Here is a 19,655-nt window from a genome sequence, read left to right on the forward strand (position 1 = left end):
GGAAGGGAAGCATTAAATGGCCGAAGGGATTTGAGAGGGATGTGACGGCTGAAGATTTACCTGGGAAAGGGGGATTCGGTCAGAGGGGTATTTTGGGTATAGGATTATATTGCTTATGCAACGATGATGTCAGCACTGCCCGAAAAATTGGTTTTGGGGCCAAAACGAACTGCCGGACACTTATGGGGGCCAAAACGGCGAGTTGGTCACAAATCGGGGGCCAAAACGGAATTAACCCTATTTTGTTTGAGTTAATTCCTATTTGGCCTCCTACTTTGTGACCAGCTTCCTTTATGACCCCTTATTTTCTGTAAATTCAAATTTGGTCCCTTATTTTCATGTAAATGCCATAACTACCCCTCCCATTAATATATTTTGAAAATAAATTTACTTAGGAAATATCTCTCTCCACCTCACCTCTTTCTTCTCTGACGAAGGTCGCTGGGCGAAATTTTTTTCGGCCGACGACCTTCAACACAAATATATTTTTTTTAACTCTTCTCTTTCTCTCTCTTAAAAAAAATCCTCCCTTCTCTTTCTAAATATTCCTGCAAAGGGAGTTCCCATTCGCCGGAAAAATCAGACTTTGAAGGTGATCTCCACCGAATCGTTGATGGTCTTTTCTGACCAAGACCTAGTGGGAGTAAAAACCCTTGACTATGATGCTCTAGTGGTCTCCATGCAGATCGGAGTCTGGGAGATCCGAACGATTATGATTGATGGTGGCAGCAGTGCCGACAGTCTGTTCTACCCAACATTCTGTGCTATGGAAAAGAGGATCTCAGTCCAACTTCAACCCCTTTAATTGGGTTCAATGATGCAACATCAAAACCGGTAGGCGAGATTGTCTTGCGTTAACAGGCAGGGGACGTGGTGCTGATAACCCGGTTCATAGTAGTGGATGTTCCCTCCCCAACAAACGCCATAGGTGGTGCATCCACCAAATTCAAGCTATCCCGTCAACCACTCATCAAGTGGTCAGGGTTCGTACTCAGTATGGGATGATGAAACAACAAGAAGAACGAAGTACTGCCCGAGCCGTGAAGCAGGGTTGATCGATCCAAAGTTTATCTTCTAGCGTTTCTGCTGTAAGTCTTCACATTCAGGTTCGTTTTTCTTCTTCCTCTTCTTATTCTTCAAATTAAGAAAACGAGATTCTGGTAGGGTGACATCAAAGTATTTTTTTTGCTATCTTTGTATTTTATTATTATCAGTAGATTTTAAGACTGTTATGTCTTTCATTTAACCAGAACAATCGATAGAACATTCGTGGTTCTACCTCTGATTTAGCCATCGCTAGAAAGATAACAAAAAAATTTAGACTATTATGTATTTCATTTCCTACTCTAACACAGATGGTTGAGTTCATTATCTGCGGGAACTAATGAGAATTATGATTATTTTCTTGATAAAGAACCAAGGTTTGATACATTCTTGACATTAAAAGATACTACAAATTTCTTTTCTCGTCTTTTAACCGTGAAATCTCTGAAAGTAAATCTAATTGATTTTCCTACATCATTTCAATCTCTTTGAATTTTGTTCGTCTTTAACAGATTCTTTTGTTTTCTCTTTTTTAGAAACTTAAAGTGTTCCTTATAAAATGTTTTTCGTTTTCTGTAGCTCCTTGTAATGCATCTGTTGATCCACTTAACTCTTGCTTCAATTAGTCGATTTGTTTTCCCAAGCCGTTTTCCTGAAGTTGAAACTGAAAATCTCATCTATTAACTTATCAGCCTCATCAGATTTAGCTTTTAACTTCTTTTCTAGTTCGCTTTTCTGGATACTCAGTGAACCAATTTCCTCTATAAAATCAGCTATCGTTGCCTCTAGATCCTTTCTTTCAGATGATGTTTTACTTTCGAGGTCTGAATGAGTGATTTAAAGGGTTCACACCTGAGCAAACACAATATCCTTTAGCCAAGTCAATGCTATCACTGTCTAAGTAGTTGATCTCACAAGAACTATTGCGTCGTATAGAGGCCATAGTCATTTTTGTAGGCGATATATAGGATATCAATGTAACTTATGTTTTTGACTATCAACTTCCTGGTGATCAACGATGCATTGGTGATAGTTGAATAAGATATATGCCAAAGAACTCTCTTCTACATGCAACACAACCTGTGAGAGTATGTTTGTTAGATTACTAGAGCAGTACACACGAACTTATTGTGAAGCTACAACTTTTAAGAAGATTTTGTGTGTAAATGTTTGCTCTTTTAACAATTTTATAGAGGTTTTGACATGTTTGTATTGAAAGATTTAGGTTTTGGGTGAGGAAAACCATATACCTCCATGTTTATTTATAATAGAAGAGAATTACAATGCTTGGAAATAAATAATGTAAACATAGAAATAATCCTAATTCTAGTGTATCTATATCTTGGAGATATATATGAGAATATTTCCCTGGGTAGGAATTGTTGACTTGAGTACCACTTTTACCCTTATTACCCTCCCGCAAATTGAACGGAGGATCAAACCGAAAGTTCAATTTGGGAAATAACTTGATGAGACGATTCCTTGACACATTCTTCATTAAGACAATCATTGAATTGGTTGATGAAGAAATTTTTATTTTTGGTGAAGATCGATAGAAATATTACAGCAGTAACAACGAACAAACATGACATAGTAACAACGAGAAAGGTTGCACTTAGTGAGCATAACCATTCTAGGTTCAGAGGCTCATGGCAACAACATGAGACGTCTGCCTTGTGAAGACAAACTGACAAAACACCGACGAGGAGGCAGCAACCTTGCACTCCAAATAAGACAAATAACGATGGCCGATATTATCGATCGGCAAAAAAGAAAACCACCACTTTGTTTTTCTTACCGTCTTGCACCAATAATGAATTAACCCTACACTTTCTTGAACACCAATTTAAGTCTATCCACAAAGCTCATTAAGATTGAATATCCCATTCCCTTTATAAATAATTCGTCCATCATTGATAACAAAAACCTCCCAAACCCATAACCGATACTATTGATAACTAGAATCTCCACCATTGAAATCTTATTGGAAAAACATCAAAAACTTCGATTGTAAACCTTCACTAAATTTATTGTGAAGTATAAACTAAACTAATTAAAAAACTAGAGAAGAAAATAAAAGAGAACAAAAAATATCTATGATTCCGGCGGACGGTAGTCATAGAAGCGCCTACCGCCGCCGGTTAGCGGAAGCTAGATAGGATCGAAACTCTACTTGGTAAAGTCTTTTAGGCTCAGATACCATGAAAGATTTAGGTTTTGGGTGAGGAAAACCATATACCTCCATGTTTATTTATAATAGAAGAGAATTACAATGCTTGGAAATAAATAATGTAAACATAGAAATAATCCTAATTCTAGTGTATCTATATCTTGGAGATATATATGAGAATATTTCCCTGGGTAGGAATTGTTGACTTGAGTACCACTTTTACCCTTATTATGTATATATATTGTCGTGTCCTAAATTTCGGAAAAGGTAATAAACTAATAGCTTTCGTTGTTTTTTTTTTTATGTCCATGACAGGGATAGGATGGTGCTCTACTAAGATGATGATATGTTAATGGTGTTTCTATGTTTTCCCCTACAACAAGAAAGAAAAGAGAGGATGTAATTTATTTTTAATAAAATTTCATCTTCTTGTGAATGAGTTCTTAGTCTATTCTGTTATTTTGGTTGAATTTTTTTTCAAGGCTTGTGAATTTCGTCGGTGTACTTCTCTAAAAATGTTAATGGGAATTGTACTTTTAAAATTGTTTTAAGGAAATTTTTTATCTTTCGTATAACATTAATTATTGAGTGGAAAACTCCCAACCAAATTTGTGGATGAATATTAACTGTATTAATTATAGGCAATTGAAAATCATCGTCGATCTTATAGGGACACCTTTTAACTGTCACAAAAACAAGCTAAAGAATCACCGTCAAATTTTTAGGGACATATATTAATTATACCGAATGTTAAAGAGGGGGAATTCTTGCATATCTTTAGGGACAGATTGAAAATTGCTGTGAACAGACGCTGTACGTCCCAAATATTGTTTGCGACGGTGGACAATTCTAAACCGTCTCCATTACTCTGGGCGTGTCTTATGTTTTTGGGACGGGTTGTGAGCGTCCCTAACGCCCCTGTTCCAAGACAGACTCACAGTGATGAACTTGGTTTAGGACACAACCATGACAATGAATTAGCTTTTCCACATACCCATGAGCACGAAGAGCGATGACTATTGGTCATAATAATGTTCTAGAAAACGAATTGATCGATAGTAAAAAATTGTTATAAAGAAAGTGAGATAATACTTAGTCAGATCCATGCATGATTCTAGAACTGATGATCTTGAAGAAATCGACAAATATAGCCACGAGAATACGATTTTGGGGGTGATGGAGGAAGAAGAAGAAGATCCTATATCGTTGTATGTATGAGAGTAACGAATGTAGTTTAGTTGTAGTAATGGTGGAAGAAGAAAAAAAAGTAGTAGCCAGTTTTGCTTTCTTCTTTTAATCTAGTATATATATTTATTTTATAAATCTTTCATGTAAATTATATATATTTTAATATTGAGTGTTTGTGTTTGGATCCTCCAATTAAAGAGGTCTAATAAGTCAATTATACTTGACTTACCTCCCACTAGATAATATGTTAATATAATATTTTTATTCTTCCATATATTGCCATCCAAAAGTGATTAAGTAATAAAAAATTGAAATTGTCATCATTTGGTGGTTAAGTGGTCCAACATAAAATTTAAACTTTTGGGGGTTTTGGGTTCGATTGCTAGAGAAGTGGATTCCATCGGTTTCTGAACTTAAGTTATTAAAGTACAAATAACGTAGTTGAACTTTAAGTCATAGTTCAGTTGGTTTTACGTCCGTTCTTGTAAGAGTTTACATTTGACGGTTATCGTACTAATCACATCTTTGATGTATCAATGTCATTGTAATGACTACCGTAGATCGTAGTCAGCTTCCAAAATAAATAAAATAAAAAATCCAAATTTGATGATATAAATAGTAAAATTGACAACTCATGGTTTGATGAGATTTTGGCAAACAATAGTCACAATAAATGAGTCACAGAAGTTTTTGTTTGTATTTATCTTTGTAATAAATCAGATCTTATGGTACATTTATTATTCTTAAATTTGTAATAATATATTCAAACAAATATGTGAACATTTCATTAAGGAGGGATTTCAAAACTCTTATACAAAAAAATCACTAAGGAGGTGATGAAGAAGAAGAGGGTTGTTCATCTTGGTGTTTACTTTCACCACTATTTTTTTTCTTTAGTTTGTCCTTGATTTCATCTTCCATTTTGTCGACGAACTCAATGAAGCTAGTTGACTGGCTTTGGCGTCGACTAGCTGTTACATGTTCGCTTTCTTCCTTTTCGAACTCCTCCTGATCAGCTTCACTCACTAAGTTATACCGACGAAACTGATACACTACTCTTACAACGAAGAGAAGTAGAGCAATGAAACATGTTACAGCAATAATGAGGAAGAGCCCCCAAAAGCTCTTTAGAGAAAGTATACTGGAATCAACTTTGTGATCTAATGAACAACCTAATTGTGGTAACCATTTGTCATGAATCCTTTGCAAATCACCATTCTCTGCTAGTTGAAGGATTGACGTCGATAGATCAGCAGCAAGAGTTGAGTCCTTTTGGAAGGCCTGTTAACATGGAACTTATATCTGTTAGAACAATGGGAGCTCAACATTACATATGGTACAGATTTACATGAATACCATCAATTTTATCGTAGTTTTTACGTCAACTTGGGTCTTCGTTACGGTGGGCTGGACAACCGTGGACTCAGGCTGGGCACTATTAAAGAAAACTTGGCTTCCGTTGCCTGTCCAAGCCCACCAAAATAGCTGAGCTAATCGGGTATGGGGCATATTGGCCCTTGAGCTTTGGCTTAATCCAACTCAAGTGGATGAAACGAGTATCAGGCACTCGGACATTTTCCTACTCCCACTCTAAGTTTTATACTTCCCTCTGAAGTTCATATCTGCAAAATTCGACTGGCGAAAACGTGCAACTAGCTTAACCCACTTTACCCGAGGACAAGCCAGATTCAGACATTAAAGAAAAAAACAAAACAGAATGGTCTATTGGTAGTACTTACAAATCCCCATCCGCTTTTCCTGAATTCCTGTCCAACAATCTTGAAATTGCAGTTAGCACTCAATAAGAAGAGCTCAAGGTATGTAACTTCATCGACAATGGCAGCAACACCACCGCCACGGGGTCCTAGCAGAAGAGCATTGGCATATTCGTCTTGAGAATTCAGATTTTTAAGCCTTGACTCAGGTATGTTTAGCTCATTGATTAGATAACTTTTTGCAAATGTTCCATTCTGGACCCCAATAGGGTCGTTGCTCGAGATCAAACTAGCGATCCCGTCAATTCCTGATGAGAGTTGCTGGACAGTGAGAATAGATGTCAAGCTGGCAGTGTAGCTTGAATTGATAATTAATACTACAAAGAGCCATATCAGCAGCACCCAACGCCCAAGTGGACTTACGGTGTTTTCCTCTGCATTAGATCAAAGGAGCAAACACCAAGAAGTTCGAGTCATTCAATCGAAATCAATATATGAAGACTTGAAGGAGAAAAACATAGGACAAGATGAAAGATTTATTACTCACTGTGTGCAAAAAACATTGTGGAGAAACTAAACCTGTCAGATTAAAAATCAACATCGAAACGTCAAAATCTTTGTCAAGAAAACAGACCCGAGTATATAAACAGCATTGGTCTTCAAGCACACTAACAAATATACATGTAAACTTGCAACATTAGAAGCTCATAGTAAACGATAAGATGAGATATTCATGTGATGCAAAATCCCCATTTAAGAGATTATATAGACATGAAGTAAAGAAAAAGTATATCTTATGGGCATCCTGTTTGAAAGAGTCATCCTGGATCAGATTCCGGGCTTTCTTCACAAAACGGAATGCGAGTATCAGATGACTTTTCAGCACAAACCCTGTATCGTTGTGGAAAATTCCCCTCTTAAAAGGAGTCTAATAAGCGAGAAAAAATTTCCATACGCGCAAAAAAAATGAAAATCTACATGAATCGGCACTGACCAGTGTAAGACCATTGGTGGATTTTTATCGAAGTTGAAAATACTGACCAGAAAATTGTTGAAAGTTGTTGCCCTCGTGTGCCACGGAATTGTTTGTTATTTCGACGCTCAAGAATCCAAATGACAAATCCAACAAAGAGAAAGAAACCTGCAGTGACTAACCACATTTGATATGTAAATGGCTTTAGAAAAGCCCAAGCACTTGAATTTACTTCTTTTACAGGGACTACTACAATTAAGCTAGACGCAATGAAAGGCTGCGTAAAATCAACTATTTTTGTCCTGTTGGTCGTAATCATAATGTCCCCAACAGCTGCATCAAATTTCTGAAAATCGAAGAAAGATAATGTTTCAAAAGGATATCAGTTTCATGAACGAACTGAAGTGAAAATTTACAATGCCAAATGCCCAAAATATCGATAAAAGAGAAAGAGATTAAATCGAATCTAAGTCTTAAAATCTCAAACGAAGCATTTTATCTGTGAAAAACCAAGCTAGAATACTCACATTTTCGGAAACCATTTTCACTAGTTCATTGTAATCAGGACTTTCTACACCGTCCCCGTACATAATATATGTGCGTGGAACAGAATAAGGTAACAAGTTAACTGCTGCTTCAAACACATCCATAGTATACCCCTTTGGTCCACCCCCGCTATTGTCTTTTGTCACAAACTCCTTGAAAACATTTCTATTTGGAATCCCAATTCTTAGAGATCTCCCATTGTTAGGAAATACCCATCCTCGTGGTTTTATCGTTGTTCCGCCAGGCCATATTACGCTATTAAGTGGCTGGTTACTTGTAGAAACATTTGAAGGTTTCTGGTATAAGACTTCAGGAGAAACAACAGAGAGTTTCGAATAGTTAGACCAATACCCAATCATATGAGACCCAGAACCACCAATATTGATAATATCATATGCTGGATGGATCAAATTTTTCTCCGAGTCAAATTGAACCTGACCAGTCAGACCTGTAAAGTTTGTGGAAGTCATTTTCTCAAGTAAGTTAGGTCCTCCATCAAAGACCCGCAATGTTGCTTCGACATGCAGTGTGCTTCCGTTTGTGTCATGAAGACGGGTATCTTTAGAGAAAGATATGTTTTTTCCTTCGCTCAAGAACTTGTCAATAGCCCGAGCAACTAACCAAACAGTGTCATAAGCATAATATGCATATGAATTTAAGTTAGAAGTAGCATTGCCTTTCAATCTTAGGTTATTCCATTTCGTCATAAAACCCTTTTTAATATCGGAATCTGGAGTATGATGGCGAAGTGCAATTACCCCTTGTAAGACATTCATCGTGTCACTACCAACTGATTCTAATGAATCTAAAAGAGACGGAAGCCAATCTGTCGCAATCCAAACATAACCACTATTCATCATACCAAGAGACTTAGCAACAGAAAAAACTGTTAAACCAGAATCAGGATTTACATGTACGATATAAACTCGAGGTCCTAACTCATTTACATTAACCAGCAAATCATTAATAGTACTTGTTGTGGAACCTGGACTTAAGGCAGCCTTGAAGGAGAGTTTGAGTTGTTTCTTTGCTAATGCATCGCCTAATGCAGTCATACCACCTCTTCCATTATCATCATCAGCATAAATGGCAACCACGTCTTTCCATCCATAATGCTGGACTAAGTCAGAAACAGCTTGCATCTGAAAGTAGTCACTTTGAGTTGTTCGAATGAAATAAGGATACTGAGGTGCAGAAAGAGTAGGATCCGTTGCCGCAAATGATACAAGTGGAACATGAAGTTCATTTGCTATACTGGAAATCGTATGAGCTATTCCAGAAGATTCTGGACCAATTATTGTAACAACATCTTGGTCGATTAATTGCAGAGCTGTACAAGTAACCCAAATGTTAAAACCTTGCATTTATCGAAATAGACGACACACATGAAGTTTCTGTTAACAAGCTTAACATCAAAATCTATTGAAGTGATCATCCAAGTCATTTACCTTTTGTTGTTCCGAGAAATACACTGCAAGCTGCATCCTGCATAATAAGATTCAATTTTGTCCCTGCGAGAATGGTTTTATCGGAATTCACATCATCAAATGCAGCTAAAATTGCAGGTCTTGCCACTCTTCCGATAGTCGAATTGAAAGTAAACAAAGAACCAACATTGACAACACTCGGTCTTGATGAGGATGAGCTACCATTTGTATTCTGACCTTTGACTTCTATAGGAGCCAAAAGACATAACAAAACCAGAAGAAACAGTCTTAACAAGTACAACCTGCACGGCCCAACCATCGATTGGAGCTCCATACTTGGGAATGTTGATTCTCTTATAGATTCCTGAGGTTTTATACCAGCAAGCAAAAAACAATGAAATATTATTAAAGGAGAAATACAACCTTATCACAATATCACCAAATAGAATTCAATTTCAATTGATCAATGTGGACACCGAAATTCGAGCTACCCACTCTCACAAACCACCATAGGAACATGAAATGTGAGCACTCAAACAACGAAACCAAATGAACCATTACCAACCTAGACAATTCTGGAACAGTTTACTCAAATTAACTTGTGCCCTAAAACTGCCCTACCCACATAAGAGAATAGCAAACAGAAGCATAAGAATAACTCAAATAGATCAAAGTAACAACAAATTGTTTTCTTTCAGTAAACAAGAAACAAGAACACTCACACAATAAAACCAGATGTTCAGAAACCAAGATTCTTGAAAACATCAGTCATTCAGATAACATCAACATGGGTCCAAAATTTCCTCTACCCACATAAGAACAAGAATAACTCTGTGAGAGCACTCAAACAGGAAAGAAATAGATGAACATTGACTCACCTGTGTACAAAATAGCAACTTAGTCAAATAAGCTAAACTCTATATTAGTGGGAATTTTAAATACAGGTCTTTTAAGTCAACTCTTGGATACAAATTAAAAAAAAATGATGTTGGATCTCACATTCTTTGCCATATGATGGTGAAATATCAAACAACTACAACAACCTGGAGCCACGAAACGATGAATATTCTACTCCATGAAAATGGGTTGACAAACTGACAATTGGTCGGACTTATTCCTCTCACGTATGCGTTATATAATAAAATCTTTATATTACTTTTGTTTCGGACCTTTTCATAAAATCTAACAAATTCGCGAAAACAGGTTGACATTTTCTGTAACAATTATCGAGAAAACATCAAAAAGGGTCATTACTCATAAGTCATACCTTTTTATGAAAAATAAAAAGGTGGATCTGACAACTACGCTTGGTTTTTAATGTTCTTTAGTTTTCACTAGATCGCATTCTCTTTAAGGAAATTAGCAGAGAACCTAAAAAATTACAAAAAACGATGATGAACATTAAAATATGATGACAAATGACATGAAGAATCATTATTCGTTAAGAATACCAACTTGCAATAAATAAATAAAATTGAATTGTGACAATTTAATAAAATAAATATATGGTTTCCTTGTTCCAACAAGAGCCCAAGTAGATAGAGATTTTGAGTTCTCTGATGTGGGAAAGAACTCAACTTTTCATGTCTGCTTCTTTCTTTCGGTTCAAATAACTCAATTACATAATTTCACAAGTTGGTATGTTTGCGTTTCGCTTTTATTCTTCGACTAGACCGCTTGCTATCTGTAACTTACATATGCAAAAATGAACTAAAAGTCCAAAAACTTGACTTATAGAAGTGATGAAGAAGTAGAAGCCTGATCATCCTGGTGTTTACTATTACTATTAGTACTATTCTTTTTCTTTAGTTTGTTCTTGATTTCTTCTTCCGTTTTGTCGACAAACTTAATGAAGCTAGTTGAGCGCCTCGAGCGTTGAGTACTTATTTGTGGGCTTTTTACCTTTTCAACCTCCTGATCAGCTTCACTCTCCGGGGTATAGCGTCGAAACTGACTTAATACTCTTATGAAGAACACAGAAAGAGCAAAGAAACATACTACGACGATAATGAGGAAGAGTCCCCAGAAGCTCTTTAAGGAGAGTCTGTTGGAATCAACTTGGTTATCTGATGAACAACCTGTTTGTGGTAACCATTTATCACGAATCTTTTGCAGGTCACCATTTTCTGATAGTTGAAGGATGGCTGTCGATAAATCAACGGCGAGAGGAGAGTCCCTCTGGAAAGCCTGTTAATATGAAATGATGTCTGTTAGGGACAACATGAGCTTTGGCTAAATACTTAACAACATAAAGTTATATTAGTTTTTACATCAATAAGGGTCTTAGTTAAGGGTGGGAGTCAGACAGACAGAGCCTCTGCATACTGTTTTCCTGTTGGACCGAGCGTGGCAAACTATTTATGTTGCTAAAACGACAATCGGGTTGGCTCAGCTGGGCCGGGCACTTTCAAAAATCGTTGTCTCTATTGCCCGCCCAAGCTGACTAAAATAGACAGGCATTTTGGTATCAGGCATATTTCAAGGCTCGGGTCGTAGGCTCTTGGACTTGGGTGAACAAGACAGTTTTTGAACTCTTGGGCACTTTCCCCACCCCTTAGTCTTGATTTTCTTAGAAGTTCAGATATGCAATCAGACAGACTCAAACGTGGAAGTTAGGTTTCAGAATGCTTTGCTTTTCTTCTCAATTGTTCACTGAATTTGACTCGGCGAAAATGTCTAACTTCGAAACTATATCCAGAGCCATTTTGTCGTGGAACAAGCCAGATTCCAACACCAGGAAAAAAGAAAGAAACAAATACTATCTTACTTCGTCAACAGAATGATTAGGTAGGTAGTAGTACTTACAAATCCCCATCCACTTTTTGTGAACTCCTGTCCAACAATCTTGAATTTGCATTGAGCATCCGATAAGAAGAGCTCAACATATGGGAGTTCATCGACAATGGCAGCGACACCACCAGCTTTCGGCCCTAACAAAAGGGCATTGGAATATTCGTCTTGAGTTTTCAGATTTTTAATCCTCGACTCGGGTATGTTTAGTTCTTGAATTAAATAACTTTTTGCAAATGTTCCATCTTGGACCCCAATTGGGTCGCTACTTGAGATCAAACTAGTGATCCCGTCAAGTTCTGACGAGAGTTGCTGGACTGTGAGAATGGATGTCAAGCTAGCAGTGTAGCTTGAATTGATAATTAGTACCACAAAGAGCCATATCAGCAGCACCGAACGACCAAGAGCACTTACAGTGTTTTCTCCTGCATTAGATCGAATGAACAAATGAAGCACAAACATATATTAGTATCATAGATTTAAACACGAAGGTCGAAATTACTCGAATTAAGAGAGACAAATATATGAGAAGATGCAAGATTAACTTACTATGTGCAAAAAACATTGTTGAGAAACTAAACCTGCAGGACAAAATGATAATACGAAGATAATGTTAAAAATCTCAAAGAATCAGCAATAACATCTACAATATAGTCTACGGAAATGATAGAGTTACATAGAGGGTGACTTAGAGGATGCTTAATATTCTCCTACTGTAAAAAATGAATATCTACATGAAAGGGATCAAATTTCGGTTTTGGCCAATAATTCGGTAGGGATGGAAATATTTCGGTCATTTAGTGGAAATATTCTTGCATCCGACATGGTTAAGAGAAAATAATAAAATTTCAGTTTCGGTAGGAAAAGAAATGTAGAGACTAGATTAAGACCTTTGGCGGGTTTGTAAAAGAGTTGGAAATACTAACCAGAAAATTGTTGAAAGTTGTTGTCCTGGTGTGCCACGAAATTCAGTGTTAATCCGATGCTCAAGAATCCAAACAACGATTCCAACGAAGAGAAAGAGAGCTCCTATGACTAACCACATTTGGTATGTGAATGGCTTTAGAAAAGCCCAAGCACTTGTCTGTACTTCCTTTACAGGGATAACTACAACAAGGCCAGATCCAATGAATGGCTGCGTAAAATCAACGATTCTTGTTCTGTTCGTTGTAATAGTAATGTCCCCAACTGTTGCATCAAATTTCTGTTGAAAAGAAAAACCGAAAAAACTTCATAAGCATACTGACTGAACTACATTGAAGTATTTATAGTGTCGACTCAAACAGAAGGAGATAAAATCCAAATCTACTAGATGATCATATCTAAGGTGGTCTTTTCTTTTCATGTTCAGGTCTGAATTGACCCAAGTCAGATTTCGGAATGTTTACTTATTTTCAGGGGTGGCCCGTGACCAAGGCCACCAAAGCGGTCGCTTTGGGCCCCAAATAATCAAGGGTCTCATGTTTCCTATTTCGTATGTAACTTTCGAAAGACTAATTATACTTTAAACCAATTTCAAACATAATTTAAGGTGTAGCTTAGTGGTAAATAGTTCATATCTTGCGTAAAAGGTCAAGCGTTCGATACTTACCATTTGCATTGTTTAAATTTTATTTAATTTTTTTCTAATATCCATCGTATGGGGACCCAATTTTTAATTTCGCTTTAGGCCCCCGATATACTTGGGCCGGCCCTGCTTATTTTTATCTAAGTTGTGCCGCTGACTCATCTTAAAAGCTGCCTTAAGTTGACTTTAATTCCATTGGAGTCAACCATAAAATAAGTCAGCAATAAACACACCAAAAATGACTCAAATTCAGAACAAACCGAAAAACACATACCACCTAAGCTTTAAAAGATCAGAATACTCACATTTTCAGAAACCATTTTCACTAGATCATTGTAGTTGGGCCCTTGCACACCATCCCCAAACAATATATATGTGTGTGGAACAGCATAGGGCAACAATTTGGTTGCTGCTTCAAACACATCTATAACATATCCCTTTACTCCAATGGGGCCGTCGTCTTTTGTCACAAACTCCTTATAACTAACTCTATCAGGAACCCCAATTCTTAGAGACCTCCCATTGTTAGGAAATACCCATCCTCGCGGTTTTATCGTTGTTTCGCCGGGCCATGTTACGCTGTAAAGTTGCTGGCTACCAGTAGACACATTTGGTGGTTTCTGGTATAAGATTTTCGGAGAAACAACAGAGAGACTCGAATAACTAGACCAATACCCAATTATAGAAGACCCAGAACTACGTACGTTGATAATATCGTATGCTGGATGAATCAAATTCTTATCGGAGTCAAACTGAATTTGACCAGTTAACCCTGTAAAATTTGTCGAGGTCATTATTTGCAGTAACTCAGGTCCTCCATCAAAGATGCGTAACGTTGCTCCGAAATGTAAGGTGCTTCCACTTGTATCATGAATACGGGTATCGTTAGAGAAAGTTATATTTTTTCCTTCGTTTAAGAAATTGTCGATAGCTCGAGCAACTAACCAAACAGTGTCATAAGCATAAAATGCGTATGAATTCAAGCTTGAAGTAGCATTCCCCTTCGATCTTAGGCTATTCCATTTAGACATAAAACCCTTTTTAATATTGGAGTCTGCCGTATGATGACGAAGTGCAATTACCCCTTGTAAGACATTCATCATGTCATTGTCAACTGGTGCCGACGAATCTAGAAGAGACGGAAGCCAATCAGTTGCAATCCAAGCATACCCGTCGTTCATCATACCAAGAGACTTAGCAACAGAAAAAACTGTTAAACCAGAATCAGGATTTACATGTACAATATAAACTCGAGATTCTAACTGATTTACATTAACCAGCAAATCGTTAATAGTACTTCTTGTTGAACCTGGTCTGAAGGCAGCCTTGAAAGAGATTTTAGAACCTTTCTTTGCTAATGCATCGCCTAATGCAGTTATACCACCTCTTCCGTTATCATCATCAACATAAATGGCAATCACTTCTTTCCATCCATAATATTCAACCAAGTCAGCAACAGCTTGCATCTGAAAGTAGTCGCTTTGAGTTGTTCGGACGAAATAAGGATACTGAAGTGCAGAAAGAGTAGGATCTGTTGCCCCAAATGATACAAGTGGCACGTGAAGCTCATTAGCTACATTGGAGATGGTATGAGCTATTCCGGACGATTGTGGACCAATTATTGTAACCACATCCTTTTCCATCAATTGCAAAGCTATACAAGTAAGTTTCAATATTTGTTAGTATAGAAACTGTAGATATAACAATTCTCGAAGTGTTTAAGTTCTCTTATTCTCATGGTGATTTGGGTTTTGAGCATTAGTATATAAATTCTTCTAGACTAACTAGTTCTGCGCTTTAAATTTAAAAGTCAAATAGAACCCAAACAGGCTCTACTGCTATTCGAGTAGGTTAGTGAGGCCAACAAATAACAATGCGTTTCAACCGTCTAACAATACTGCCAAATGCTAAGAGCAAGTCTTTTAATCATTTGAGGACTCGAGTAAGCAATGAGGGTCGAGTGACCCTAGTGAAACCTCAAATCTTAGTCGACTATGATTTTGCTTTAGGGTGCCCTTTCTTTTCCAACATACTAGTTCATAAGGAGCATCTAAGTACGAATTCAATCTTTAGCAAGCTTAGGATGACCATATTCTTCATAAATGTAGTTTTGGGGTTTCTAACAGAGATTATAGGGTCCTAGTAGAATTAGCCTTATGGTTAATAGAATTATTAAAGTAAACACCAACGATGAGGTCAAGAAAGAAAACCGTATAATCAACTTTTCTAATTCATACAAAGTATGCATGTACCTTCTATTGTTCCAAGAAATGGACTGCAAGCTGAATCATGCATGATAAGATTCAGTTTTGTCCCTGCAAGAATGGTTTTATCAGAATTCACATCATCAACTGCAGCTAAAATTGCAGGCCTTGCCACTCTTCCGATAGTCGAATTGAAAGTGAACAAAGAACCAACATTGACAACACTCGGTCTTGACGAGGATGAACTACTATTTGTATTCTGACCTTTGACTTCTATAGGAGCCAAAAAACATAATAACACAAGCAGAAGCAGCCTTAACCTGCAGGAACAAGTCGTGGAATCGAGCTCCATACTTGTGAATGCCAATCCTCTCTTTAGATTGTTGAGGTTTATACCAGCAAGAAAAAAAAGAATCAAATATCACTAATAAGGGAAACGAATGAACCTTATAATCACGTAAAGTTTAATTTCGATAAATCAATGTGAACACTAAAATTTGAACTACCCACTTTCAGAACACTGCAATTCACTTATGTTGGAGCTCACGTTCTTCGCAACTTGTAGCAAAATATGAAGAAAAAAGAAACAAGGAAAAAAAACGAGTTCGAACGTGGTATAGAAGACATCATTCTGGACATTAAACAACTATAAACCTTTAGCTACCCTCTGTTTAAAGAACTATTTTCAGGTGTTCATAACAAAACTGGATGCCACAAAATGCAGAAATATTTTAATGGTAACAATGTAGTTGACAAAATGTTGCAAATTTTCGAAAACAACTTGACTAATTCATTTGTAAACAGTAAGATTTGACCCTACTACTCCAGTTCAATAAACCATGGAATCCACCTCCCCTCGTAGTGGAACCTAAGACCTCCAAGATTTTGTAGTTTATGTCAACATTAACGACCACTTGGGCTACCAAATGTTGACTACTAACCTATTCTATGACAAATATACTATTCAAGAATATGCATAAGAATAATTAAGAACGTGGACTGCACAACTAAGCTTGATTTCACTAAACAACATTCTATTCAAGGAAAAACTTTGGAGAATGCTTCAGCAGTTCAGCCTGCTGATTAATGCAAAACAAACAAAAAAAAAAACTTTGGAGAATGCAAACAAACAAAACTGAAAAATAAAACATGTAGACAAATCAAATGTAGAATCATTAATTCATTAAGAATACGAACGTGCAATAAATAAATAATAGCAACTGAGCTACTTGATTATATGGAACCGAAAATGGTATAGGCACCTCCCTAGCCTCAAATTTGTTGGAGGTCCATAGAGCGTTTCGGTACTTAATCTTAGAGGCTACTTGGCACATAGCATTTAAAAAAAACATTCTTTTTAAAATGCAAAACTCAATTTAGATTTCTAATATTATATGATGGTTCTATCATAAAAAAAAAAGATTATATGATGGTATTTTGATAGGGATATATTAAGAGGACACTTTCGAAATAAAGTGAAATATCTCTAATTAGTATCAATATTTGAATTTAAACCATTAAAAATCATATAATGATGTCAAGAAAGTAAACATAGTAACTATAGAAATTTGTATTAGAGACAGAAGAAGAACTAGAATTTCAATTCAGACTTCACACATACGACTAATAGAGATATTTTAAGCTTTGCACTAGAGATGTCTTAGAGGGTGTTTGATTTTTTTTAGCACTTATAAGTGCTAACAGTCACTTAGTAAGTAATATCAATTGTAAGTGCTACATCGTTTTTTCCATCCCTTGTAAGTGCATGGTTTTTATTTTTATATTAATTCTGTGTTATAAAAATGAATGGTTGTCTATTTTGCTCTAGTGTCATCAAACCAACTTTTGTCTTATACTCTAATCAAACTGTCGATATGTTTACTAAACATGTTAGTTCATCATTACTGCAGTCATTACTTGTCAAGCTATGGCTCGTCAACATCTTCGCCACAGCTTGAGGGGGAGTGTTGGAATTAGGAGAGAATATATCTTATATTTTGATATATTTTTATAATTTTGTCATTAGATTAGAAATATATCTTATTCTACTTACATTAATTATCTAACTATATTTATTTTGTAGTTAAGTTATAAATGATTGTACATACAAGAGATATAATATGAGAAAATTATGAATCCAAATGATCTCACAATTAAACTTGGTTTCTACTGTTCTTTAATTTTCACTAGATCGGTTGGAATAGTCCCGCATGAGAGAAGTGTTGGGTTTTCCTCCTAGTGGGGAAACCTAGTTGGGTTTGGATTAGGAAACCAAACCCGGACCCGAGTTGAGTTTCCTTAGGTCGGCTACTTAGGTCAGTGGAATTAGGGTTAAGTGTAAGTCTATAAATAGCAGCCTTAATCTTAACTAGAAGTGTGAGCACAATTAGAAACGCACAAGAGAAGAAGAGAGAGAGGTTTGTCGAGAAGAGCAGGGCTGATTTGTTTCAGCACGCACAATCTTTATTGTTCAGAAAATTCGACGGTGAGATCTTCTCCGATTAAGCTGAAATTTTGCAGAGGTATTCCTGCTTGTTCATCTAAAATTTGTACGGTGGGATTGTTATTTGGTGGCCGGAATCCTAGTGAATTTAGGGTCGTTTTGGACTGCATATTTCTGGGTTGTTTTGTTCTTTCTTGTGAGGATTTTGTTCGTGTTTGAGATTGATTCTTTTTAGAGTATGAGTCTCGGGTGGATGTAGCCTGTAACTCAATTACTTATTATAGTGGATTTGGAGTGGACTACTAGTCCCGTGGTTTTTACTTCTCATATTGAGGAGGTTTTCCACGTTAAAAATCGTTGTCTTATTTACTTTCAGTTCTTTGTTTATTGCTCCCACTATTCTTCTATATTTTTCTCGTAACTAACACGAAATGGGAAAACTTATATTTCCGCTGCGTCGACTTGGCCCGTTTTTCCCAACAAGTGATATGAGAGCTCTAGGTTAGAGAGTTCTTTCGATTGTGATAACTTTGGTTATTGGTTTGTTTGTGTTAATGATGGAAAATATGGGTAGAATGATAAGTTTGAATGGTGATAATTATCATCTATGGAAGGGTAAGATGGAAGACTTACTCTTTGTGAAGGAATTTCACGCTCCGGTGTTTCATGAGAAGAAACCCGATGAGAAGACTGATGATCAGTGGGCATTGCTACATCGCCAACTGTGTGGTTTGATGAGGCAATGGGTAGATAATAATGTGTTACGTCATATTAAAAATGAGACTAATGCTCGTTCGTTGTGGTTGAAGCTGGAGCAGTTGTTTGCTCGGAAGACAGAAAATAATAAGATGTATATGATGAAAAAATTGTTCGATTTGAAATATCTTCGAGGGATAGCGGGGCTGGTTGTTCAGGGTTGTCGAGAAAAAGCGGAGCTGGCTGTTTCCAGGGCTGTCAAGGAGGCAACATGGCTAGCTGTTTCTCCCACCTAATCCGAGGGGAAGTTTGTTGGGTTTTCCTCCTAGTGGGGAAATCTAGTTGTGTTTGGATTAGGAAACCAAACCCGACCCGAGTCGAGTTTCTTTGGGTCGGTTACTTAGGTCGGTGGAATTAGGGTTAAAGGGGAATCTATAAATAGAACTCTTAATCTTAATTAAAAGTAGACAATCAAGACAACACAATTAGAAACGCACAAGAAGAGACGAGAGAGAAAGAGTCTGCCGAGAAGAGCGATGGCCGAGTATTTTCAGTACGCACAATCTTCGTTGTTCGGAAAATCCGACGGTGAGATCTTCTCCAATTAAGCTGAAATTTTGCAGAGGTATTGTTATTTGGTGTCTGGAATCTTAGTGAATTTAGAGTCGTTTTGGACTGCATATTTCTGGGCTGTTTTGTTCTATCTTGTGAGGGTTTTGTTCGTGTTTGAGATTAATTCCTTTTGGAGTCTGAGTCTCGGGTGGACTAGGTCCCGTGGTTTTTACTTCTCATATTGAGGAGGTTTTTCACGTTAAAAATTGTTGTCTTATTTACTTCCAGTTCTTTGTTTATTGCTCGCACAATTCTTCTATATTTTTCTCGTAATTAACAC

At 36.8% G+C, this 19,655-nt stretch overlaps 2 protein-coding genes across 4 annotated transcripts; both read right to left on the minus strand.

Annotated features, from left to right (window-relative positions):
* Positions 1 to 5,076: 5,076 nt before the first annotated feature.
* On the minus strand, positions 5,077 to 10,185 carry LOC147542273 (glutamate receptor 3.4-like). 3 transcript variants are annotated; one of them, XM_086637104.1, is made up of 7 exons: positions 9,942 to 10,185; positions 9,085 to 9,427; positions 7,618 to 8,966; positions 7,159 to 7,436; positions 6,665 to 6,696; positions 6,142 to 6,551; positions 5,077 to 5,683 (listed from the first exon to the last, which is right to left on the minus strand). In XM_086637104.1, exons 2-7 carry the CDS (start codon positions 9,395 to 9,397, stop codon positions 5,228 to 5,230), a joined length of 2,838 nt encoding a protein of 945 aa, XP_086493230.1. In that variant the 5' UTR covers positions 9,398 to 9,427; positions 9,942 to 10,185; the 3' UTR covers positions 5,077 to 5,227. The 3 variants fall into 3 exon arrangements, with proteins under 3 accessions (XP_086493230.1, XP_086493228.1, XP_086493229.1); XM_086637102.1 differs by having other exon boundaries at positions 9,786 to 9,957; XM_086637103.1 differs by lacking the exon at positions 9,942 to 10,185 and adding an exon at positions 9,629 to 9,820.
* Positions 10,186 to 10,487: 302 nt separating this feature from the next.
* Positions 10,488 to 16,448, minus strand: LOC147542274 (glutamate receptor 3.4-like). The gene is made up of 7 exons (XM_086637105.1): positions 16,131 to 16,448; positions 15,673 to 15,997; positions 13,726 to 15,074; positions 12,780 to 13,057; positions 12,403 to 12,434; positions 11,869 to 12,278; positions 10,488 to 11,250 (listed from the first exon to the last, which is right to left on the minus strand). Exons 2-7 carry the CDS (start codon positions 15,974 to 15,976, stop codon positions 10,795 to 10,797), a joined length of 2,829 nt encoding a protein of 942 aa, XP_086493231.1. The 5' UTR covers positions 15,977 to 15,997; positions 16,131 to 16,448; the 3' UTR covers positions 10,488 to 10,794.
* Between the last annotated feature and the right edge of the window lie 3,207 nt (positions 16,449 to 19,655).

Source organism: Eschscholzia californica, unplaced genomic scaffold (assembly GCF_041429995.1).
Source record: "Eschscholzia californica isolate CP2 unplaced genomic scaffold, dmEscCali1.0.p SCAF_4, whole genome shotgun sequence".
NCBI classification, from domain to species: Eukaryota; Viridiplantae; Streptophyta; class Magnoliopsida; order Ranunculales; family Papaveraceae; genus Eschscholzia; species Eschscholzia californica.